We start from the raw sequence: 26905 nt of genomic DNA, 5'->3' as shown, positions 1-26905 counted from the left end.
ATTACACTCATAGACAACTCGCACAGCTTATTCCACAGAATGAAAGCCAAAACACTCAAGAAGCTGCTGCTAAGGGTGTAACAGATGTGCCTCTCCTATTTTTCTTTTCATTCTGAAATGGATTATTGATAAAACTTGTTCACAGTCAGCTAGTACTGATTTATAGCAATACTCTTTAAAACAAGGATTTCTTCTCTTTATTTGGTACTGATTCTAGTCCAGCAAATCCAACCTAGAGTTCAAGAATACAAATTATTAGCAACATTAATTCCTTCACTGGCAACCAAATATGGGAAATGGAATTCTCCTCTTTTCCCTGAGTAAGTTTGCATATGTTTAATTTAAAAAGTGATCCAAATGCTGAACAAGCTCACACTCTCTTGACTGCACATGGTTAACAGGAATATCAAGCAGCAGAGAGTTATTTTGATCAATAAAGTAATGAAATATGACTGCAGTCATGCACACAGCATGTATCTTGAAGCAATAGATGCAATGCTTACAAAAATCTCTGTCTGAATGCAGTAAACTAATGCTGACAAATTGAAGAGAGAAGCTGCAGAAATTATCATGCTGTTACAGTGCACATTAAAACATACTACAAATTCTGTGTTTGCAGAAGAACAATTTCTCTGCCTTAAGCATACAAGGGATGTCTAAGCTGAGCACATGTAGGTTTAACTGCCGTATATACTTAACTCATGCATTCCATTTATCTTTCTATCTTCACTACATTTCAGTTGACAAAACCAGATGTATGTTGCATTAGTAAAAACGATGCTACCTATATTTTCAATCCTTAGCATGCATAATATACACAATATATCCTTTTTTAACCCAAGGTTCTCAATCCTCAGTAAAAGAAAGCTATGCCTGCACAGCACATTGGTACTCATCCCTCTGGTGGACTGATGATCAGGAAATCACAAGCACTGAAAAAACTCTGTAATTCCTGTGTACATAAAGTATCACCTATACTCACTGCACCATTAAGAGCATCATTAGATGCTCTCAGTTATAAGGCATAAGGTGCAATGCCCCTAAATCTTAGCTATAGTTAATTTGTGACCAAGGAAAAAGCAAGCAGGTGTAAAAAGCCTCTTGATAAGCAGCAATTTAGAAGATCTATATTGAGATCAAAAGGATCCCTCTAACATATTCTTTTTTCCTTCCAGTGTCTTCAAAGATAGAATCAGGCTATGAGCATTTCATCCAAACTGATGATTACAGACTCCAGCAGACCCAAGTACTAGACTTATATCATTCTGATTCTTATTACCTTAGCAAATAATGCCATTCTAAAACTTGTGAAGTGACCAGAAAGACTGACAAACAGAGTTCTGGAGGCTAAAGACACAGAGATATATTGCATTTTTGTAATAATTGCACATACTCACTGACAGACACTGAATTCTCTTGCAAGGAATCACATTCAGGCTTCCACATAGCTGTGGACGGCGTGACCTGACCACACTACTCATGTACTCTTAGTAGCTTTTGCTACCTCTTCCACTGCATCCATCTCAAAATTCTGTATTTTCAAGTCATTAAGTAGCCTCATGAATCTAAATCTTCCCTCCTGTGGATGTCTCCAGAGTCCCTCCCAACTTCTTTACATTTCTTGTTATTTCACTGCCAAAATGTGCCTGCAATTTCAAGACACAGAACAAGATCTTGCAAGAACAAAGACTTCTGTCTTTGCTGGAATTTCAGCTGACAATTACTATGGATACATTAACATCAAAAAACTGCCCATCTCCTTGGACAGGACTTGTAAAGATATTCCTTTAGCTCGTGTGACATCACGTTATAACTAGCGAAAGAATGACTGGTGTGATTTTTCCCTTAAGAGATCCTAACCTGACGCTTAAGATAGCTTAGAAACGTCCCAAAGGCAGGATGCTGGCTGTGTCACACCTCCAGTTTGCTCACTACCTTCACCTTGAAGGAGTCTTTGAACTGCTCAGAGAGTTTCCAACAGCCACACATCCTCTCCTGCCCACAAATTAGAGGGTAATTAGAACTGGGACACTCCTGCCTTACCCACATGAAATGAGGACATAAATCTTAAAGCAAGCTTCTTCCTCCTGGCAAGAGAAACCGCTGAGCAAAAGAATATTACAAGACGGATAAAGCTGTCACCCTGAATTTAAACTGCCCTCATATAACTGATCAGTAAGGATTACAACATCCATCTCACACTAGATCACATGCAGAGAGACGTGGACAGAAAAGTCTGTGTTAAAATGCTGGGAGTTTGGCCCTGGCAAACTGCACACATATGTTACATTAATGCAGTATTTATTTGGTAAAGTGAGAAGACTGCAACAACACCTCTGAACAGGAATTACTAAGAATGACTCACCACCCTGCCCTGAGATGGGGGTATTGAGGAGCAGGTTTAAACATTTTTTTTCTAATGTAAGAAATAGCCGAAGAAGAAATACAACACCACTAATCAGATGGACTTCTCTCATCTTTTGCAATTGTTTATTCTTCCTATTCAGAATAACTGGTCTAAAAGAGTCAAGGCAACTGCAGCTAATCTAGTACTTAACAGACACTTTGCCATTGTTGCCAGATCTGAGAGAAGCTCAGTTTTCAAAGCCTCTATACTTCACAGCTTTTTTTAACCCAATACCTGAAAATTTTGTTTCAGGAACGATGAAATTTAGAACAACTCGCACTGAATATATACTATGATTTCAGCTTGGACAGGCAGTGTGTGTTAACTCAATCTCCATAAGCCAAGAGTTATGTCTAAACTCATTTATTTTAGTTTCTAAATTAAGTTTGCAGTCTACTGAGTCTGACACTTCATAATAAAATACCAGGAGTGTCCAAAGCTACGATAACCACAGTGATAATTTGCATTTGTCAACTACACTTTTTTGACAACACAAGCAAATTATTTCAGTATACAAATCACATTTGGATGAATACAAAGAATTACTTTTAAATCCCCACTGATACAACTAAATTTATTTTGGTTTACAATCTACCCTAAATCTATCTGCCTTTTCCTTCCTGCAGTTATTTCAAGTATCAAAAGCAAAGAGTAAATCTACATAAATATCGGATGTTAAAATCATTTGTGATTCAAAAATAGATCAAGTAAAATTTATTACCCAGATGGCTTTCATCAAAATACCTTCCAAAACTTGCTGTAGAAACAAACAATGTACCTCCTCCACAAAAGAAGCAAGCTCAGAAATGGAGAAAAAACATGGTGCATTACTGTTAAACTAAAAAGCAGATCAGATACCTCGCAACTGCGATTTACATCAGAGACGTTCAACATGAGGCAAACAGACAGCTGCACAAAGAGCAGTGACAGAATACAGAGATACATCTCTAATCTTAAACTGTATGCTACACACAACCTGTACTGCAGCACTGGCAGGTGTTTTTTTCATCATTTCTGCTCTGAAAACACAAGAGAACAGCACCAAACCTACTCTGTCTGCAATTTTAGTTCATTTAAAAGGATACCTTTATCTAGTAAGTCACAATTCCTTTTCATACCAAGCACAGGTTTCTGAAATTATCAACAGGATTTCCTTTTGAAAAGCAGGATTTGAAATTCTCTTTTTGCTGAGTTTAATGTCAATTTCTGGTCAAACAGTCTACTCCTCACCTGGGCTGGAACACTTCTGCTACGAGGCTGGGTTGAGGGAGGTGGGGTTGAACATCCTAGAGAAGAGAAAACTCTGGGGGGACCTTAGAGCTGACTTCCAATACCTGAAGGCATCCTACAGGAAGGCTGGAGAGGGACTATTCGTGAGAGTGTCCAGCAATAGGACAAGGGGAAATGGTTTTAAGGTGGGGAAAGAAGGTTTAGACTGGGTCTTAGGAAGAACTTCAGTAGAAGAGTGCTAAGACTCTGGAACAGGCCACTCAAGGAAGTTGTGGATGCCTCCTCCCTGGGGGTGTTCAAGTTCAGGTCTTGAGCAGCTGAGTCTAGATGAGAGGCATCCCTGCCCATAGCAGGGAGGTTGAAGTAGATGATCTCTAAGGTCCTCTCCAACCGAAGTCATTCTGTGATTCTATATTCTCCTATATCCCACACACTGCTATAACACAGCGGTGTAAAAAGGCTATACCTTGGTCTGTGTGACAACAACATAAATTCGAATAGATTGATTCACCAGTTTGGTGTGTCACATTCCATTTAGAGTTTGAAACTGCCAGTGGTCTTCAGGTTGCTGAGATACTTCTGTTCTTTCCTTTTCAATGTATATATCTGAATAGAAGTATGACTTGTAATGCTTCATGAGCAAAGACAGAAATACGCTTTCTTGTTTTGTTTAAACTTCTCTATGAAAACACTGCTCTCAAAAGAGCTACAATTCCTTGGAAATTCTTATTTGAAGCAACAAAACCTCCTTTGGTAAATATTTCAGCCTTATCTGCAAAAAGCATTCAGGAAATTAATAAAGATCTACATATTACTGAAAGATGCAATCATTAGGGAAAAATACACCATCTACAAGCCAATGCAATGAAAAGATGGTAGGCACTCTGCACTGTAGGGATTTTAAATCTAATGGGTGACTAAAATAATTTTTGCTTTTATAGAACTTGAGAAAAACATTAAATTACATTCATGTTGCTGTCACTTTGCTTACCTTGACTAATTGTCCTTTCTGGTTCTTATTAATAGCTTTCTTAGAGCTTATTATAAGATTTTAATAATATATGCTTTGTGTGAAAAGAAAAAAATCCCATCAAAAGGTGGGAAAATTAAGAGCACTAAAAATAGAACACAAAGCCTTTTACCTTTTAGGTCTCCTGCCAATGCAATTCAGTCCAGTGTTCATTACTATTAAAAGATTGTTCAGTAAGATGTGAAATTACTTGGTTGTCTCAGCCTGCTTCCCACTGGGTATGTGTGTATTTCTAATGGCTTTCATTGCCCAGCATCTTGATATCCAAAGAAAAGAGTGATGTGACCAAGTTCAGCAAATAAAACAATCCTAGTTTTAACCTGGAGTTGGTTCTGTCAGTTGAGACAGTATCAGTCACTAGAGCTGTCGAGCTGTCACACTTCACTAACACAGAATTTAACGTTAATAAAGTAATGACAGTAGGCAGCCTGATTTATTTAATGGTGAGCCCCTACAACGCAGGAAGAAACACTGGCAAAGGCTCTGGGACTGTCCCTTGAATAGAAGTGCCCTTGATCCTGCCTGTGCAGCCTTTAAACTCAAAAAGCAGAGAACAATAAACTCCCTAGCCTTTAAGGAAGCTAATCCTCCTCACCCAGCACTATTTGTTAATTTCATTTATGGCTCCTTTCAGTAATCAACGAAATACACAGATTTCTCAGGTTAGCAACAAGGTAGTGCAAAGAAATCAGAAGTCCTATTCTTCATAATATTATTAGTTTACACTGCATCTCAGTATCAAACAACAGAATTGTTATCTGAAATCCCCTGTTTCAAATGATGGAAAATGCATAATGATGCTTCCAACTTTGCCAAGTATGCATGTTCAACACATGATAAAGAACTCGTTCCTGGATGTTTCATGCAGAAGATGAAAGAGAAGGACAAAGAAAAGAAAAACTAAATACAAAATAACAGACCATAAACAAAGCTTTTTCCTCTAGAGTGACCCTGGATTTCTACTTGGAAAGCAGACATGCATCTGAAGAAAGAAGTGGTGATTGAGTAGAAATATATTTTCAAGCTATTCTATAATTTCTCATCTACTCCTTTGTTAAGAGTGACTGAGGCAGCATGGAAAAGTCATGGATGATTAAAGAATAATATGCTAAATAAGATGCATCTCCCAGATGCATTAAAGATGCTCTTTAATCACAACCAGAATTATAAAAGCAACACAACAGAATGTCCTGCCTATTAGATATTGCTCTCTTTTTGACTCCAGAAATTTACCTGTGAGCCTGTACCTGTGATATCATCTCAAAGCTGTGATACAAATCCACCCCAAACAAAACACCATTACCAGTGCTCATTCTCACACTCACACAAAAATCTGTAAGTGGCTGACAAAAACATATGCAGGTTTTGTAAATTTATTTATAGTCATAATAAAAATTTTCTACACTGCCTATCCCTAGGAAGCCACAGATAAATAATGAAGAAAGTGTCATGCAAATACTGTATCTCACATATGCATGCATGCAAATCAAAGTACAACTTTCATGCAAAGCAGACAATGCACTTCTGAATGTACTAAACTAAGATATATATGCTGCCTCTGAGGGAAGAAGAGAAATTATGCCACTAATACCATGACTGTCCAAAAACATCCTCAAAGGATAAACAAAGAATAAAGCTGGAGAACAGAATGGCACATCACCAAATGCTTTCTGTAAAAAGAACATAAAAGGCAACACAGCTTAGAAACACGAATTGCTAATGAAGATGGAGCCCACAAAACTAGCAGAATTCTGTAGACTGCTCCAAAGACATCATCACTGAGCTCTGTAATGCTATCTTCTGCAGCCTTTAAGGGAGCAAGGTTGAAAGAAAGAGAAGGATGCTAAACAAGGTGGTAGAGTGTCAAAGAGACAGAAACCACGTAACAAGAGTAAAAGAAGAAAGTCCTGCTTGTGCTGTAATACACAAAAAGCAGCCTTAACAATGAGGATGAAAACCACCCACAATATGTCAAGGACAGAATTCTTCATAAATTATTAGGTAAATACAAACCTCACCACTCCCTGTCTGCTGTGTTTTTCTTCATCAAAAACATAATGCACTTACTTTGTAAGCTGCAAGGGTCAACCTCCATAAGGTCAACAAAACCAACTTATGGGAAAGACAAAGCGATGCTTAAATTTTAAGAAGTCAGGACTGATGAGTTATAAACTGGACTGAGCAACTGTGGCAACAATGTTAAACCATTACAGAATTGAAATCAAAATGCTATCTTCAGTTTGGAATCTCTGAAAGCCCACTCAGGCAAATAGTAAAAATTAATTAACACATCAGACAGCCAGAGCGAAGAGTTTAAAGAGACGTGGGTGAGAATTTACCCCTTTTACAGCTTATCAAGAAAACAGATATTGCTTGCTGGCGTTTTAAATGTCTTTTCTTTTTTTTTTTTCAATCAACATGTTGTCTCCTTTGACTTGCCTCAAAACTGGGTACCAGAACCACAGGTTTATGACAATCATGTGAAAAAAATAATTAAAACATTGAACCTGTGGTACCAGAACCACAGGTTTCTGACAATCACGTGAAAAAATAATTAAAACATTGAACAAATTATTTACTCTTAATTCTCTACTTTGCTACACCTACACAAGAATGAGGACACTGCTGTTCTCAGGTAGGAAAGTGAGAGTCTGAAATGGGTTGTCCAAGGAGGGTGTGAATGCCTCCTCCCTGGGGGTACTCAGGGCCAAGTTGAATGAGACCTTGAGCAGCCAATTCAAATTGAGAGGAATCCCTGCCCATAGCTGGGAGGTCACTTCCAACCTAAGCCATTCTATTAATGAAAAAAATATATAATTCCATTGCATTATACTATGTATAAAATTATCTAAAGTTTCTATTCACTAAGGTGCTGTACAAGTTAAGAAGATATTGTGACCTTCCATATCCAGACCTCAGCAACATTTAGAAGAAATAAATGATTAAACCACTTTTCTCCACCATCTCTGTGCACCAACACTACAACCACTTGCACTGTAGAATTCTGTGAGCAAAGGGCACAAATAATTCCCTGAAGATAAAAGGCCTAATGACCTATGTTAAATTACAACATTTAGTTGCACTGGAGGGAGTAGCAATTATCAATATCCACTGTACTGAAAGAAAAGAGCACCCACCAAGATAAAGCTACAGCTCTTTCATTTCATGGGTATACTGCTCTTACACACAGGACTCAACATGAAATTCTACCTTGTCAAAAACTTCCATACCACTGTCATGTTTTTACTTCATTGCTTAAACCACTGGAAATAAAAGGCTTTCCTGCTTTGCTCCTCACATATGCAATGTACTAAGCACTGTATTTAAGAAAACGGATATAAATCACTGTTTGCTCCAGCTCACAGATAAGCTAATGCATAAGAACCCTCTTCCTCTACTTCTCATGTCAAGAATCATTAAACCTTTCATCAAAACTCTGTTGAATTGCTCCCTTTCACCACTTAACGCAGACAGCAGCAGGAACCTTCTATGGTCATTAACAATTTGGGGGCAATAGTGTTATGGCTGACTTAGCACATGCCTTAACATTTGAGTTTTACATATCAAAAGATTCAAGGTCTTCTGAACTTTACATCAGGGAAGATAAGATACATCATACAGCTTAAACACTAAATTTAACTAGTTGCAGAATATTTGGGCTTGCAGATAAATGCAAATGCATATCATGTATGAATGCAGCCAAGAAATGACTGTGTTAAGGAAAAGACACAGGATGCTGACAGATTGTTAAAGGGCTCCTTCCATTCCTGTAGACTTCAATGTGTTGTTGATGGTTTTGCTTTGAAAACAGGATCCACACCCCAGAATATAGCAGTTCCAGTGTCTTGTGGGCATGCCTACAATGCCCACAAGTCTTTTTACTTATACCTGTAGTTAACTCTTACCTATCCTATGAAATTTTGGAAGTTTACAATTCCTTCTTCATTAAACTGATCACGCAGCCTGGTAGAGCTCTACATGCAAGAGAAATGATTCCACAAGCATAACATTTAGCAGCTTCACTTCAGTGCAGAGAGAAAGGACTGTCAGAGGGAACCAAGGCCTGCCTGTGCTTGTCAGCCAGTCTGCTCCCAGAAAAGAATGAGAGTTGTACAACATGCCACCATTGTGTGTTTGCATCAATGTATGTACCTGGTACCACAAAAAAAAGTGGATCAAGCAGTCCCACTGATTCTTTAATAACTCTGACTCACAGAATTTCTGGTTGGAAAAGATCTAGCGTTACCAATCCAGAGACAAGGCCAACTAAATCTAAAGCTAAATCTAGTAGAATTCAGACCAGTTCCAGGGCTGGAGATCCCATGGACTCTTTGGGTAATACGTTCCAGTGTTCCAGTGCTGTGCTCCCCTCCTGGTGAATAGCCACAGCAATTACTACATTATTCCTGGAACTGTAAGCATTGCTTTGTCTCTTTTACCATTTTGTTCCTCACATTGATTATGTTGGCTATTGACAACTGCTGCTGAAGTATGTCAGACAGTTAATAAACCATTACAGTCTATCAGATCTCCATGTCGGCTCCTAATTATATAAAGCAATCCTGAAGACAAATTATATTACTGTATTAGCTTTACTAATACACTAAAATACAATACAGCAGTTGGTACAATGGATATACTATCAACCAGTAGCTTCACCAGTTTTTGGCATGAATGCCTCTCCTTCATGAGTACTCCTATGCTTGACTTACAAATCTTTTTGAAACTTAGCTGAAAAGTAGTACAATTATGATGCTAAACATGTTAAAATTAATTCATAGTATTTTTCATTATCATACAACTGACAGAACAGGTTCTTGCTGTGTTAGATAATTAAAAGAATTTTTCACCAGCATTTTAAAATACAATTTACTCAGAGCTACCAAACTTAACACCTCTGAAACAGCCAAGCAACACATACCTGCAATTGGAATATTCTGTGAAACTGACAGCTGTACATCTCCAGTCCCAGGTGGCATGTCAATTACTAAATAGTCCAGCTGGCCCCAGTCAACCTAGAAGAGGAGAACAGAAATGAATAGTGGAGGTCTGAATTGTTTTCATTTAAGCTGGCTTGTGTTTGATTGCAGTCCTCCCTTCCTACAACCTAAAACAAATAAACCAAGGACACCTCAAAAGAATGATACCAAGATGCCCTTTAAGCGACACTTTCAGCACAGGACCAGGCCATTGTTTTTCTAAGAGGTGCAATCTTTGCAGATCACTCAATACTTCAAGTGTGACTTTACTATTAACTTTATAAGCATAATTCTTACTGAATTCTTTCCTCAACACTTTCACTTTGCAGTTGCTTAATCACAGATTAGAAGCAAATGCTAGATAAAATACTAACCAAAATTTCAGGGTTTGTGCAACAAATGTAGTTTAGGAATTGATTCCATTAATTTAAAACCAATTTTGGCTGCTGCTTACAACTTTTTTGAAGCTACACACAAATCTTTAGCAATTTTGTTTGTTTGTTGTTGTAAAGTTAAAGCTATCAGTACTGAATTTTTCCTATGGGAAAAGAGCTGTTTGGAGGAAAAAAACCCAAAGGATTTGTTAAACTAAAATCACCAGGTATAATCACACAGACTTACAATGTACATAAGACATCATGCAATTAAAAAAGCTTACTAGTTGCTAGGCAACAAATTAGAAAGACTATTCAAGGCATTAGCCTCAAATATGAGGATGCTGTGATTATTTACATTCGTTAAGACAGATTTTCAGGAGAGCCAAATATCTCTCTCTCGACCACTGCGTACTGAAGTAAATGCTCTCTTCATGAGAGCAAAAATGGTCCTTGGCCCACCTTATATAATGCAAAGCCACACTATACTTCACCTAAATGCTTCCCAACAGTTTAACTTTCGGGAGATGACTGATTCAAACAGGACGTGGTAGCGGTGCACTTTTGCTAGCCAGCAGAAACGCAGTTTTGCCTCTGATGTAGAGAAGCTTTTAGAAATTATAAACACATTAAAGACTTGCAACTGTCTCCCCCTCACTTTTCTGTCCACACAGACATCATGAAATTACACTGCATGTTTCTGATTCTCACAATACCGCAAAGGGACAACACAGACTCCACACAACTCAACGTGAACCCACCGGAGACCTTTATAGTTCATTCTTACTCCGTTTATATACTCTTGAGCATAGAGCACACACCTATACATTAGCATAATCTAGGCAAGTGCAGCCCAGTGTTTTACATAAACCATGCCTTGTTTTCCTCCTTAGCCAGATGTCCCACTATCTTTCCTCCACTGTGGGAGACATCCTGAAGCTGTGGGAACCAAGGTCAAATGCTCATACACTACTTGTTATTGTTGCCTCTCACTTTGCATTCCCACATTACCACATATATAAGATGTAACAGTATGAACTGCTTTAACACCAGAAAACACCAAACAAGGACAGGATGTTATTTTCTCTTTCATTTTACACACTCCTTCAGCATTGTTTCACCAGTAAAAACAACTGACCATAATTCCTGTTATTGTCCTGGAGGGTTAGATCCTGTCAAGGGAACACTCCTTCATTTTCATTCAGCTGCTGTATGGATGACCACCTTCTAGGGAAACACATGTAATGTGAAATCCAGATCACTACTCCAATGTAGCACTCGGCAAGAAATGGAATTTTTCAGAGGAAACTGATGAAGACTGAGGATTTCAGAGCCCTCGTGGGAGAAGGACGACAGCAAAGGTTAGCTGCAAATTTTACTTTCCAACTTCCAAATGAGGGACTCTAAGGCACATCTGCCTTTCCTTGTTTTCTATACAAAGGGTGAAGAAGCACTAAAAAGGTGTCTAAAACAGACTAGCTAAAAAGCAAATGCTACTTATGTTAACCACAGCAAATATTGAACTTTTTCCAGTTTAATGTAAATCTCCATTATCTCTAATATCTATATTACTTTATACAACCTGTGTTTTGTCAACAAAACCCACATACACCTAGTTCTAAAAGTGATTATCATTCATAATCATACTGAGAGTACACAAAGAAAACTTACATGTATCAGGTCCAGCCAGCATGGGTTTAGGAAGGGCAGATCCTGCCTTTCTAACCTGATCTCCTTCTATGATCAGGTGACTGCTTGGTGGATGTGGGGAGGCCTGTGGATGTGGTCTATCTGGACTTCAGCAAGGCCTTTGACACTGTCCCCCACAGCAAACTGCTGGCTAAGCTGTCAGCCCGCGGCTTGGATGGTAACACTCTGTGCTGGGTTAGGAACTGGCTGGAGGGCCGGACCCAGAGAGTGGTGGTGAATGGTGCCACATCCAGCTGGCGGCTGTCACTAGTGGTGTCCCTCAGGGATCAGTGCTGGGCCCCATCCTCTTTAACATCTTCATAGATGATCTGGATGAGGGCATTGAGTCAGTCATCAGCAAGTTTGCAGATGACACTAAGCTGGGGGCAGATGTGACTGAGCTGGAGGGCAGAAGGGCTCTGCAGCGGGACCTTGACCGCCTGGACAGATGGGCAGAGGCCAATGGGATGGGGTTCAATAGCTCAAAGTGCAGGGTGCTGCACTTTGGCCACAACAACCCCATGCAGAGATACAGGCTGGGGTCGGAGTGGCTGGAGAGCAGCCAGACAGAGAGGGATCTGGGGGTACTGATTGATACCCACCTGAACATGAGCCAGCAGTGTGCCCAGGTGGCCAAGAGAGCCAGTGGCATCCTGGCCTGCATCAGGAGTGGTGTGGTCAGCAGGAGCAGGGAGGTCATTCTGCCCCTGTACTCTGCACTGGTCAGACCACACCTCGAGTACTGCGTTCAGTTCTGGGCCCCCCAGTTTAGGAAGGACACTGAGATGCTTGAGCGTGTCCAGAGAAGGGCGACGAGGCTGGTGAGAGGCCTCGAGCACAAGCCCTACGAGGAGAGGCTTAGGGAGCTGGGGTTGTTTAGCCTGGAGAAGAGGAGGCTCAGGGGTGACCTTATTGCTGTCTACAACTACCTGAGGGGTGGTTGTGGCCAGGAGGAGGTTGCTCTCTTCTCTCAGGTGGCCAGCTCCAGAACAAGAGGACACAGCCTCAGGCTGCGCCAGGGGAAATTTCGGCTCGAGGTGAGGAGAAAGTTCTTCACTGAGAGAGTCATTAGGCACTGGAATGGGCTGCCTGGGGAGGTGGTGGAGTCGTCGTCCCTGGGGCAGTTCAAGGCAAGGTTGGATGTGGCACTTGGTGCCATGGTCTACCCTTGGGCACTGTGGTAAAGGGTTGGACTTGATGATCTGTGAGGTCTCTTCCAACCTTGGTGATACTGTGATACTGTGATACTGTGATAATTGCATGTACCGAAAGAGAAGCATGGGTAGAAAAGCCAATTTATCTGAAAAAAAAAACCCTCTGTTTTTTACTTTGTTTTTCTTAACTAATCTTGCTCAGTTAGAGAACAAGATAAAAACCAGTACTGAAGAATGTCTCCTTTCCAGTCAAAACTAGTTTGCTCGCTTAAAGGCATGAACTTCACGTTTCTCTTCCTTAATTAAAAATTAACCATTATAAAGGCAGCAAGACAACTCTTAAAAAGTAGTTTACAACATGGGTAAAGTCAAGTTCCTTAATGATTTGCAACTGAACATATATATCCTCTATAAATAGCTACATGACTACATCTCAATATGCAAAACCAAATCTTTTGAAACGTTATGGTGTAGAAAGTTTTATGGTTTAAAAAGGATTAACTCAAAAATACATTTCCTCCCCTCTACCTTCGTAAAGGCTGATTCTGGCCTAAGTCCAGATTTACATATCCAGTAGTCATATTCTCCTTAATTACTTTTACAGAAGCTATGAATGAACCTTTTTTTCCTTGCACTCCGCCTTAGAGCAAGATGCAGTCCAGAACCACATCTATGAGTACTACAGCACCTCTAGCACTCTGACAGTTTTCAGTCTCTTTGCCTGCCAAAAACTCTCAGTTCTTGAAAGAACTTGGACAGTGAGCAGTTTTCAGACCCTCTGTCCACAAACTCAAATTCAAGTCCTTTTATGTACAGCACTGCCTCATGGCCTAATACAAAACAATCCAAGTCTCGCTCTTACCAAATGAATTTGCTAAAAGCAATCTGGTTTTGTATATACTTGCTGGCCCTGTCTTTAAGATACCTCATCCTAAGGTGACTTTCTGGGCCTTTCTTTTCACTCTTAACCAGAGGTTCTGCTCCTCCAGCCTCTTCAAGAGTTAGTCTCCTTCACCAGGCTTGATGTAATCTACCCATCTAGGAAGTTACTACAGTCCCTCAAAGGAAATATCTATACCTTTTCCACTACTATTCAGAACACAGAGAAGCCCTCAAACACCAGTGTTCAAATCCTTTTCAGAGAATCACAGAATTTCTTCAGTTGGAAGGGACCTTAGAAATCATCTACTCAAACTACCCCACCATGGGCAGGGATGCCTCTCAACTAGGCATCCTAGGCAACGTGACCTTCAACAACCCCAGAGTGGAAGCATCCACAACCTTCCTGTGCAGCATATTCAAGAGTCCTTTCACTCTCGTACTGAAAAACTTTTTCCTAAGAACCACTCTAATGCTACTCACTCTCAGCTTAATATCATTTTCCCCTAGTCCTATCAGTAGACACTCTTACAAGAAGTAACCCTCTCCAGCATTCAGTTTTGTGAGGAAAGAGTAGCTGCTACCATTCTAAGCAGAAGTAGGTGCCTTGGTAAAAACATCTCCAAGTAAAACCTTCCATGTAAAAGAGCACTTTTATAGACAGCTTACTGCTTCAAAAGCACACAAAATAACTGTTTCTCAAAAAGCTAATTTCAGAATTTAGCACATACAAAACAGCACCAGATCAAGCATCAGAGCTTTCTACCTCAAGCTTTCTCAGTAAGTGACCTCATAACAACAAAAGAACCCCAACATGCACTTATGCACTTTTTTGGATTGTCCTATGAGTAATATTTTTTTTTTATCATTATAAACCTCTGAAAACAGAATAATGGAATCTTGTGCACATGGTGCATCTCATGGTAAATATCATTGCTAGGCAACAGGAAAAATACTCTGTTAACTCATAGTGCAATTAAATTATAATGCTTTACTTAATTTATGGCACTGAAACCATCTCATTTCACTTTTTTTTTTTTTCAAATTCATGCACTGAAAAAAAAAAGACATGAGGTGCTTTTGATCAAATGAATTGTGCTCCATTACAACACCTATAAATCTGACTGCAGAAAAATGGAAAAGCTGCACCGTCCCAGCAGGGACAGAGAGGATGAGCTGCTGCTATGCAGCACGGGAGGAAGACAGGCTTTTGCCATGTTTAGCAAGCACTGAATAGCTGTGAAGATTACCCTCCACAACCACATCTGAGTTACACCACTGATGTGGCACTGAACTGGTGGAAGCCAGCAAACTAGACTGGTAAACTTCTCATTAAAAGTAACTTCTAATTTGGCATGTAGTTGAATAGTTATGCTTGTAATTTTACTCTCTTCTTTCTCATTTATAATTCTGGATCAGAAGGGAGAGCTGCACCACACATGGAACACTGTTCAAGAGACAAAGGATTCTGCTGGACTCCAATGAACAGCTATGAGGATGACTGACCTGAACACGTCTCCTGTGAGGAAAGACTGAGAGAGCTGGGGCTATGTAGTCTGGAAAAGAGAGGGGATCTGACCAACATCGGTAAATCACTGAAGAGTACGTGTGAAGATGAAGGTGCTAGGCTCTTTTCAGTGATGACCAGTGACAGGACAAGAAACAACAGGCACAAGCTAAAACACAGGAGGTTTCACCTCAACACAAGGAGACACTTTTTTAGCATGAGGGAGCACTGGAGCAGACAGCCCAGAGGAGTTGCAGAGACTGAAGACTTTGAAAACCCACCTGGATGCACTCCTGTGCAGCCTGCCCTAGGTGATCCTGCTTGGGTGAGGGGTTGGAATCGATCTCTGGAAGTCCCTTCCAATCCCTAACATTCTGTGACATAACTGTAATTCCTGAAAAGAAGTGAGCTAGTGTTTATGCCCAGTAGTGAGCAGTGTCCTCTAGACATATGGATTTGCTCAGACTCTGTTGGGAAACTCTGAAAGTCATCCCAATCCTCCCTCTAACACTCCTTTCATTCTTTTCTATTCGACATAAAGCAGACAATGGAGATTGTGGAGTTCAGTTGCTCCTCTGCTACCTTCCCACAGGAATAGAGAAGCAGTATGACAGTCTTTTATTAAACAAATTATTGAATGTAATTTTGAAAGTATAATCATTTGTTCTAGAAGTGTACACATTATTTAGTGGAAGTAGTAATTCCAGGTCTGTTACTAAATTTCAAAGGAAAAAGGGGGAGGAGGAAGAAATTTTACATTTAATTTAGAATTAGAACATATAATCAGAGGAGTGACTTTCTGAAATCTACTATTGCCATTCATTCAACAATATTAAAATGGGGCACATAATCAGGCTGTGATATAAACACTCATTTGAATGCAAATCTTGTTTATACGCAACAATTTACCAAATCAAGACCTCTAGTCCTCGTGTTCTCAATCAATTCTGAAAAATGTCTGTATGCAAATGTGGTTGCACACAAGCAAATGAGCTCAGATTAACAACACATTACAGTAAACGAGTTCCCTTAGCAAGCAATAAGGGGACTGTGGTTACAAAAGCCTGCCTTGTAGCATCTGAAATCTGTCAGCACCTTTGCATGTACAGAAGTATTAATCTTTGCCCCTCTAAGATATACAGTGTGTAAAACATTTCAAAGCATAGAAATGTAATTGCACTTTCTTTAAGTATAGCATTCATCTTTTTTCAAAAAGGTTTCACTTGACATTTATTGTTAAGCAATGTAATTAAGTGCCATGTGCTTCTGTGTGTTTTCTCTTGCTCGGAAACACCACAAATGCTTCTATGCAAATGACTTCGATCAATCACTCTGCTTATGGGACAATTCATACTCAAAACACCAGATATGCATTTTGAGTAAGGGCTCCAAATAGCATGCTGAACCCAAGGTACAGCATAAGGGATGGCATTTGTGGTGAGGAATGGAGCCTGAGCATCCCCTGTGAGCAAGGCAGAAATGACAGAATATTAGCACAAAAGAGGGGTTACTGCTCGGGGTTTTAAAGCAATCCTGGTGTGCGGTAAGTAACACAAGATATTATTTATTTGTTCTTATCAAGAGGAATGCATGCGGAGTTTCAATCAACCAGCACTGCAGGTGCAAGCTTGGCAGCAGCCAGTCAAACTCTGAACACCAGTACCAGGAAAGTACCAACAGCAGCCAGCCTGAAGTCCGCTCCTGACAGATCCCTCCTCTCCCTAGCCACTTTGTTGTGTATATTTTACACAGGCAAAGAGCTGGACAAAATGAAAGTAAGGAATGCTGTTAAAGGAACATCTCTAACTGGTCACTTATGGTTACATCTCTTTGTGTAAGATAAAACAAATACTTAAAAATACTTCCTTAATTATTCTGCTTAAACATAAATGGACATTGGGAAGAACAACAAAAAAGTATTTTAATGATTTAAGGAAACAGATAAATTAAGAATACACAATGAAATATGGCATTTTAATTTAAAAATATTTGTTTTCAGAAATATCGATAAAAAAAAAAGTCATTGCCCACATGTAAACCAGAAGATTTTTAGTCCCTATGGAAACCTCCATAGAGGTGAAACAGCTACTGATACCATAGCAGGATTGTGCCATAGTGTTTAATACAACGACACCTTCTGAACAAAGACAACTGCTCCTCTGACTTGTCCTCTGATGCTTAACTCATCTCAAAGCCTTGCACGAAAAACAGATGCAATGCTACAGCTGAAATTCCCTCCAAGGCAATTCTGAGCCATGTTCAGAGAGAACCTGAAGTAAAACATAAAAACAGTTTGCTCCAAAGATTTCCATAATGAGAAGGAAATTCTCCTATTCTTTCTCAATACAGAGTAACTTTCAAAAACAGAAGTCTAGGAAAAAAGTCATTGTCCTGTTCAACAACCCAAACAGAAACCAATCTCCTCCTCCCTAATGACTTCTAGTCATGTTAAACACTGAGGCCAATGGCAGTTTCTGTCACCTTCACTTATATAACCTACAAAACTAAACTCACAGAAGATGACAATAAAGAGGTTATATTCTGCAAGGCATTCCAGGAGACAGAGGGAAGGCACTTGACACCAGGTGCCTATTCACCTTCAGAAAACCCACTCCATGTTGTGTCAGGCTGAAGGAACAATGACACACAGCTGTGGGGCAGCCTGGCATGAACACGAGAGTCTAGAAATGACTGAAAAGGAGTAGCTCCATGCATTTCCAACACAACTGATGTTAACTGTAATCAGCACTATCACCTATAGAAGACCCTTCTGCTAAGGTCAAGGTGCTTTCATGAGCTGAGATTCCCATTTCCCAGGGAGCCAAAACACAGATTGCTGAAAGATGACAGTTTGAGAATAAAACCTTTATTATGCAAGAAGAAATTAAGAGTCATACTTGCATTCTAAACATTATTAAAACAGTTTGGCGAAGCTGCTGATACCACAAGTTTCACAAATGTTCTGGGACCACTGCAAAGCAAGGGACAGCCTTCGTATTTTCTCCTCCTTTCCTAGATTTTTAAGTTCAATTCTTAATGTTTTTCACACATCTAGTGGAAAAGGTTCATAAATTTGGCATCTGTTTTATATTATATTATATTATATTATATTATATTATATTATATTATATTATATTATATTATATTATATTATATTATATTATATTAAAAGAGCTGTATTCCAAAGGCATCTTTCTGCTGGGACAACATATTCCTTCTTTCAAAAATACTGTTGGATGGAGGAAAATATTGTAAGAGAAGAAACATCTACTGCAGCTTCATAAATAGTACAGAGAAGTGGGGGTTGCACAAGCACTTTACGTTTGTGTCAATCACTTGGTATAGGAGAAATAATCACTCTCTGCAAAAACACTGGTACTAAACCAGCTGCTATTCTTGGGTATCTGCAGTTATTTTCTGAGAGCAAAAGAGAGATGGGAGGATGGTGCGAGTGAAGGATCAGTCTGTCAGCTTCCAACAGGCAGAATGCAAGTTGGATTGTTAAAAAAAACAAACTCTGCACAGTTAAACATATTATTAATTCTCAAAAGCTGTTTAGGTATTTATATTCAATAGTTTATTTACCACATAAAATTAATGTGCAATATTAAATGCATCAATGCATGAGTTGGGGAGATTCCACTTTTTTTTTCCTCTTTTTTGATCCATAACATGGAAAAGCTATGCTGCAAAATTAAAAATCATGCCTAAAAAAGCAGCTTTGAGCTCCACCCACAGATTCAGAAGCAACCCTAAAAAACTCTCCCAAAGATCTTGAGTACTCAGGAAGGGAAATATCAAAATCCTCATTGAGCACCAGGTTCCAAACAGAAGCTCATTTGGAATACATTACTTACACACCTGTTTGTGGGAAAGAAGCAAGTCTTGCAGAGCCAGATCTATCAGGTAGGCTTTAAATGCACCTGCCAGGGATAACACATAGTCCAATACAAGCTGAATTTCCTACAAAGCACTGGCCACACTCTCCTTTCACACGGCTGGTCCTGGCCCCAGGAATCTTGCATCCCTCACTGTAGAGCAGAAGATTTTGACTGTTTTCTATGATTTCAGGGCACTCTCCTGGGCAGTAGGAAATACAGGTTAGAATGCTAAACCAGCAAAGTAACTGAACTTGCAGCCCCCATGTTCTGGCTGCAAGGTTATGGAAAATGTCAAGGCTATTATTATGAACAGAGAATAAGTTAAAAGAAAGGTCTAGTCATTCAACAGAAGACATTCAATTTCAGCTCTAAATCTGCTCCACAGAGCTGTCTGACACAGGCTACAATTTGGTGCTGAAATCCAGAATAGAGAAAGTGAGACTTACTCCATAAGCTCTTCCTAACAGCCCTCTTGCTCAGCATTTTCAGAGGGCACCTACCTCTTAGGTAGTGCAATATTCAGCACAACAACATCCATGCCCCTTTCTGCATCTAATCTACAGCAGGTTGAAAGAACGAACAATCTCCTTTAGTAGTGGGAAAGAACAGAGAACACAGAAGAGCGACATTTGCCATCTAGCATTTGCTGAACAGTGTCATGTAAATACAGGAAGCTTCATCTAGGAAAGAAAACAAATACTGCCTTCTCTTTTCCTTGTTCCTGTTTGGAAAATGCTTAAAACATGCTTAAATCAGCACCTCTTCCCAAGAAGGAAGCTGGATGCCATTTAGGCACAAAGTTCAGTGTTGATCATCATGAGGGTAGGGGGAGAGAGAACAGATAGATTGGATTGATTGGCCAATGTTAAGGGCATTAGCTTCAATAAGGCCAAATACCAGGTCCTGCACTTGGCCACAACAACCCCCAAGCAATGCTACAAGGCTTGGGAAAGTGTGGCTGAAAAGCTGCCCAGCTGAAAGGGACCTGGGGGCTGGACTTGACAAGCAACTGAATATGAGCAAGCAGTGTGCCCAGGTGGCTAAGAAAGCCAATGGCATCCTGGCTTGGATTGGAAACGCTGCATCCAGCAGGGAGAGGGAGGTCATTGTTCTCTTGTACTCTGCTCTGGTGAGACCACACCTCGAGTACTGTATTCAGTTTTGGGCACCTCATTACAAGAGGAATATGGAGGTGCTGGAGCATGTGCAGAGGAGGGCAACAAAACTGGGGAAGGGCCTGGAGAATAGATCTTATGAGGAGCAACTGAGGGAGCTGGGGATGGTTAGTTTGAAAAAGAGAAGGCTATGGGGAGACCTCATTGCTGTCTACAACTACCTGAAAGATGTTGTGGAAGGGTTGGTGCTGGTCTCCTCTTAAGGGTAAACAGTGACAGACAAGAGGGATTTGCCTCAAGCTGCAACTAGAAAGGTTTAGACTGGACATTAGGAAAAAAATTTCACAAAAGTGGTCAGACATTGGAATGGGCTGTGCAGGGAGGTGGTTGAGTCACTGACCCTGGGTGTGTTTAAGTCATTTGGATGTGGTGCTTGGGGATATGGTTTAGGATGAATCTTGCGGAGTACGAATATCAGTTGGACTTGGTGATCCTGAGGGTCTTTTCCAACCTGAATATTTCTGTGATTCTGAACTTTGTTGGAGAGGAACATTAAACCTCAGAAAAATTTCCTGTAAAAACTCCAGAGGAGTTTGCACTGCCATTCTGAGGCACCAAAATGCCTACTTGATGTTTTTTTTCCTGCTAAGAAACTCAGCAAAACAGTTGCATGTTTTGCATTTGTTTTGTTTTATGCAAAGGAAGGCAAACACATGCATACCTGTGTAATCTGTGAGAGATGAGACTGCTGGAAGCAGAGTACAGAAAACACTCTCACAGCCTGTTCCCACTGCAGCAGTAGCCGCACAGTCATAACCATGACAGCTGAGGAACCAGGCCAATAAATGTTTGCTGTAAATACATTCTCACTATGTTGTTAGGCTTTTTTCCTTCCCCCCCCGCCTTTTTTTTTTTAAAGCCTCAAAGAGAGATAAAATCCATTTACTACAAGAGCTTCCAGTTCAGCAGTAAGTTGTTGGGTAATGTTTTTGGTTTTTTTCTGGCTTCCCTAACACTTCTTTCTATGACTGTCAATCCCCTACACAGGCTATAATCCCTTTTTATACCAGCTGCTAATGCGAGCCAATGAAGCAACAGGGATCTGCAGAGATCCTGCTTCCTTCATTATGGGAGGAAAGGCAGCAGAACAGGTTTTGTAGCTTCTGCCAGAAACAAGAAAAAAAGAATCAAGCCCATATTTGTTCAATCATACCTATCCCAAAACATACAGCAGCACTTGAGTCAAGGGGTGATGGTAGCACTCTATAGGGAGTTAACCTGGTGGGCACAGGGGTGGAAGGACGGAGCTCTGTCATGTCCCATGCTTTTGGCTGCAGTACCTCTCTGAACCTATGTATAGCTTCTAATCTCCAGGAAGTACAATCATTCCCTTTAAATATGTAGATAACCAGTGACTGGGACTGGTTAAAGCAGTTCTCTCTGGACAGACAGGACCTTTCAAGGCAATTATCAGCATATGAGCAAACTAATGATGATTAAACAAACTCCTCTAACATCAACATCACAACTAGCACAGGGTGATGAAATTAGTGTTGAGATTTCCACTGATTTAAGTGGGTTCCTCCAGATGAGGAGAAATTAGTTTATTTGTCCTTTAGTCTTAGCAAAATAAATGTAACAGAAAGCAGTAGAAACATCTTGAAAAACAAATTCCTTCATAAGGTATGAGTGAATCATCTGCTTATCTTGCCCTTTGAAACAGTTTCCTTAATTACACTGATAAAATGAGGGATGTCGAATGACCTTCCTTGCTTTAAATGAAAGCCTATTGAAGATTTAAGAAAACTATCTCACAAGCATTCAGAGTTATACTTTACTGTTTTGCTACTACTCACTACCGAGTTTTGGGCACCTCAATGTAAGATATAGAGGCGCTGCACTGAGTGCAGAAGAGGGCAACAATACTGGGAAAGGGCACAGAGAATAAATCTGATGAGGAGCAACTGAGGGAGCTGGGGATGATTAGTTTGGAAAACAGGAGGCTGAGGGGAGATCTCACTGCTGTCTACAGCTACCTGAAAGGATGATGTGGAGAAGTTGGTGCTGGTCTCTTTTTACAGGTAAATAATGACAGACAAGAGGGATTAGCCTCAAATTGTGACAGGGTAGCTTTAGACAGGACATTAGTGGTCAGGCATTGGAATGGGCTGCCCAGGAAAGTGGTTGAGTCACCAACTCTGGATGTGCTAAAAAGTCGTTTGGATGTGGTGCTTGGGATATGGTTTAGAGGTGAACCTTGTAGAGTAGGATTAATGATTATACTTCATAACCCCAGGGGTCTTTTCCAACCTTAGAGATTCTGTGATCCCATTCCAAAGTCTCTCAGTAGCAGATCTTGACCTTTCTAAACAGAACAAATACATAATATCGATGCTACATCTAGGGATGAAACATCTGGATCTTTTAATTTTCCTACCTGGAAGTACAAAAAAAACAAATAGAAAAGCATCCTAACTCCCTGACGGTGCAACCGCTTTTACTGTTTATGAGAATACTCATGTCTTAAACTTTTGATTTTCTTTCAGACTTTCAACTGAACTAACAATAAGACAACAATAAACCAGAAAATCAAAACAGAGGAAATCTTTCTGTAATACTGGCAAATGACACCTGGTGAGACTACTGCATTCCTGAATTATGCACTGCAAAGTATAAACATATCTTTGTCGTGTACAAGCACAGCTTTGTTTAGCTTTATGAAATGTAAACTGTAAATATCCTGTTGCAGACTATCTGTCTCAATTACTTGCAGACTGGATAAATACATTATATTGGGAAACTCAAGTCAATTTTTACATCAGCTAAAATCCTCAAATGGAAGATGCTGCCGAAACACAAATTAGGGGAAAGGAAAATACTGTTAATCTGCATTGAGCATATACACTTTAGATACACCTACACTGCTGGTAAACAGATGAGTACGCACAGACTCTTAATCCTGTACTATAAGGCAAAAAATTAGAAAAGCTTAAAAATAAATATGAAAAGCTACTCATGTTTCTGGTCATCTTTGCCACTGCAGCATCTCACTCTTCTCTATCTTGAAAATTTACTGCCATAATGCCAGTTAAATGCATTCAGTGGTAATCTCTTGAGAAAGTGCCCTTTCTAAACCAAAAAGTGTTAAAAATAAAATGCACACTTGGAAAAAGAATCATCTGACTTCACTGCAGAGCTTCTTCTTCCCTCGCTCTTTACATTTACAATAAGAATAATTTTCATCATTGACTCACTATTACTATTCTAGGAATCCTTTCAATTCATTCAAAATATAGCTGCAAAAAAAAAAATCAGAGCCATCAACTTGTTATTGTCATCTTCCTACTGATCCAATATGTGTTATTCTCTGCTAAATCCCATTTCGCTGCTTCCTCTCATCCACCAATTTTATACTGATGAGACAGAGGTTTTGCTCATTCTAATTTCATCTTTGGGCAAGCCCCAAAGACATTTACCATTTAAGAGATAAAACAAAGCAAAATTGGAACTCAAGTTGTGGATGTGCATGGCAAATTTGCTCAAGCTATGGATCTGAAGGGTAAGAAGTTTTTGCTGCTCTTACAATCTAAGGCTTGAGCCTATTCTCCTAAGGCACTGCCAAGGAGTACGAGGGTAAGTCTAGGAGGTAAGAGTAACCCCTCAGTATCACTGAGAATGACCAGGCTTTGGCCTGGGAACCTATTTCTCAAGCACTGCCATGTTCAGCACAATACCCACATCCCTCTTTGCATCTGATCTACAGTGGCTAAAAAAAACAATTAAATGTACAAGCTCTTTTACTAATGGAGAAGGGAAATGACATTAGGTGTCTTCTGCAGTCTGTATTTTGACAGGTTGTGGATTCTTTCTCCCTGGACAGGTTGGATGAGACCTTGAGCAACCAAGCCTAATGGAGAGGTGTCCCTGTCCATAGCAGGGAGGTTGGAGTAGATGATTTCTAAGGTCCCTTCCAACCTAAGCCGTTCTATGAAATAAGACTCACCAGTAATCCTGTTTAACAAACACGTAGAAGCACACCAGCCTTCAAATCCATGTCTCCAGAGTTCATTCTTGAAGTCATACCCCCTTATTTTCCTTCAATCATTCTTCTACAAAAATTTTGACCTAACAAATTTATTCTACATTTTTAACTTCCTCTTCTAAGATATCTTTTGTTGTCATCTTTGAATTTTGATTTGTCCAGTTTCCACTGTAAAAATACTCAAGGCTGATACTGATAGCATAATTAAAAGTAAAACATAACCCTATGGTTCTTCATGCACTACAGAGATGGCCAGGTGCCTCTGAGTTTGATAAAGGTCTGTATCCTAAGCAATGAATTACTAAAACTAAATCAAAAACTTGCCCTAAGTCTCCAGCACAACCTTCTTTATGGCACTGCTACTCAATTCCAAAAATGCCTGAGAACATACCCATGCACACAAGCCTATAATCCCTATTTTTAAATCCATTAGAAGAAAAGATATGATGGGGGGACACACACCAAGCACTGTTTCTCTCTCTTTTTTATTTCACAGTTCATGTTAAGGATACATGTAAGGCTTATTTGGGTTCAACTTTTATGTCCAAGCCTTCAGGGATCCGATCAGCACCTGTAAAGTATGAAGAGTCTGGCCAAATGCCTAGAAATGCTACTGAGGACAGGACGCTCTCAAGTCATTATGCTGAAACTTGCTCATTTGATTGCAAGATGTAATTATATACTCCCTTGAGTAAGAGAGATGAGCAAGCATGACTGTCCAGCTTGCAATTAGGCCACTAACACTATAGGGACACCTGCATTTCAGTTTAGGTTTTGACAAAGTGCTCTAAGCAGTGACCTCTGCGAAAGGCAGAACACTTTTCTCCTTCTTTAGCTGTAGGCTTTCATGGAATTATACACCTACAGTCAAAAAGGTGGTGGTATGCCAATTTTGGAACTCATCTCAGATGCACAAAACAGCTTAGGTTTGAAAGGACCTTCTGTGTTCCAGTTTGTAGCCATTGCTTCTTGTCTTGTTGCTGCAGACCAGTGAAAAGATACTGGTCTCCTCCACTTGACACCCACCCCTCAGATATTTATAGACATTGATGACATCTCCTCTCAGTCTTCTCCTCTCAGTCTTCTCTTCTCCAGACTAAATAGACCCAGATTTCTCAGTCTGTGTTCATAGGGGAGATGCTCAAGTCCCCCAAACATCCTCGTGGCTCTCCATTCAACTCTCTCAAGCACCTCCCTGCCTGTCTTGAACTGGGAAGCCCAAAACTGGACACAACACTCCAGGTGTGATCTCAACAGGGCAGAGCAGAGGGAGGAAAGAACCTTCCTAGACCTAGACCTGATGGACAAAATATATTGTGCTTATCAGAAAATAAAACATAAATTTATTATATAAATATGAGAAAGTAGTAAAAGAAGTTTAGATTTAAAAGCTCTAAATATGAGTCTCTATGTTTCTGTGCATAGAATCATAGAATCAACCAGGTTGGAAGAGACCTCCAAGATCATCCAGTCCAACCTATCACCCAGCCCTATCCAATCAACTAGACCATGGCACTAAGTGCCTCATCCAGGCTTTTCTTGCAGACCCCCAGGGACGGTGCCTCCACCACCTCCCTGGGCAGCCCATTCCAATGGCAAATCACTCTCTCTGTGAAGAACTTCTTCCTAACATCCAGCCTATACCTACCCTGGCACAACTTGAGACTGTGTCCCCTTGTTCTATTGCTGGTTACCTGGGAGAAGAGGCCAACCCCCACCTGGCTACAATGCCCCTTCAGGTAGTTGCAGACAGCAATGAGGTCACCCCTGAGCCTCCTCTTCTCCAGGCTAAACAGGCCCAGCTCCCTCAACCTCTCCTCATAGGATTTGTGCTCCAGGCTCCTCACCAGCTTTGTTGCCCTTCTCTGGACATGTTCCAGCATCTCAACATCCTTCTTGAATTGAGGGGCCCAGAACTGGACACAGTACTCAAGGTGTGGTCTACCCAGTGCTGAGTACAGGGGAAGAATAACCTCCCTTGACCTACTGGCCACACTGTTCCTGATGCATCTCTCAAGAAGTGATAGCTCACTACAGTGCTGAATGCTGTACAGACACAGAATGAAATTTCCACAATCTCAAAAATATAAGGCAAAAGACAGTAGGTGGACACAACAGAAGCCAAAGGACAATTCTTGGTAAACCATACTAATCAGGCAGGCAGGTGGCTTAGCATGTAGCACACCACTACCTTACTGACAACATTCCTGTCCTGTATGGATTCCCAATCATTCCTTTTAATCTGGAATGGTTTCCTCTAGTTTCTCCATTGTTCTCTTTGCAAGACATATACTTACACACACAGGCAAATAAGACTGTACTGAACTGTGAAAATTTATATGCCGAGGACCTGAAAACATTTAACACAGCATGACAAACACATGATAAATGGCATTGGACTATGTCTATAGACACCTTACAAAGAACAGTCTGCTGCCTGTAACTTGCACAGTAAAACAGTCAATAGAGGCAGGGCAGCTGTTTTACCAGGTATAAATATATTTTACTCTCAATAGCTTGTCTACTTTTTTTGTCTTCTCAAGGGCATCATGTAGTATGTTTAAGGAAAAATTGTCCCCAAATCTACGTGAGTAACTTTTTCCATTTAAATGGTGGAA

General features: G+C 40.2%; 1 protein-coding gene across 1 annotated transcript in view; it reads right to left on the bottom strand.

Annotated features, from left to right (window-relative positions):
• The window catches only part of NUBPL (NUBP iron-sulfur cluster assembly factor, mitochondrial), a 95081-nt gene that overhangs the window by 24343 nt on the left and 43833 nt on the right, over positions 1-26905 (bottom strand). Inside the window, exon 7 of the mRNA XM_064148501.1 lies at positions 9589-9682. Within this exon, the coding sequence (XP_064004571.1) occupies positions 9589-9682 (94 nt within the window). The remainder of the gene's footprint in view (positions 1-9588; positions 9683-26905) is intronic.

The sequence above is a fragment of the Pogoniulus pusillus genome, chromosome 1 (genome assembly GCF_015220805.1).
Source record: "Pogoniulus pusillus isolate bPogPus1 chromosome 1, bPogPus1.pri, whole genome shotgun sequence".
NCBI lineage: Eukaryota > Metazoa > Chordata > Aves > Piciformes > Lybiidae > Pogoniulus > Pogoniulus pusillus.
The sequence above is the reverse complement of the archived record's forward strand: the minus strand, read 5'-3'. Positions and strand labels throughout refer to the sequence as shown.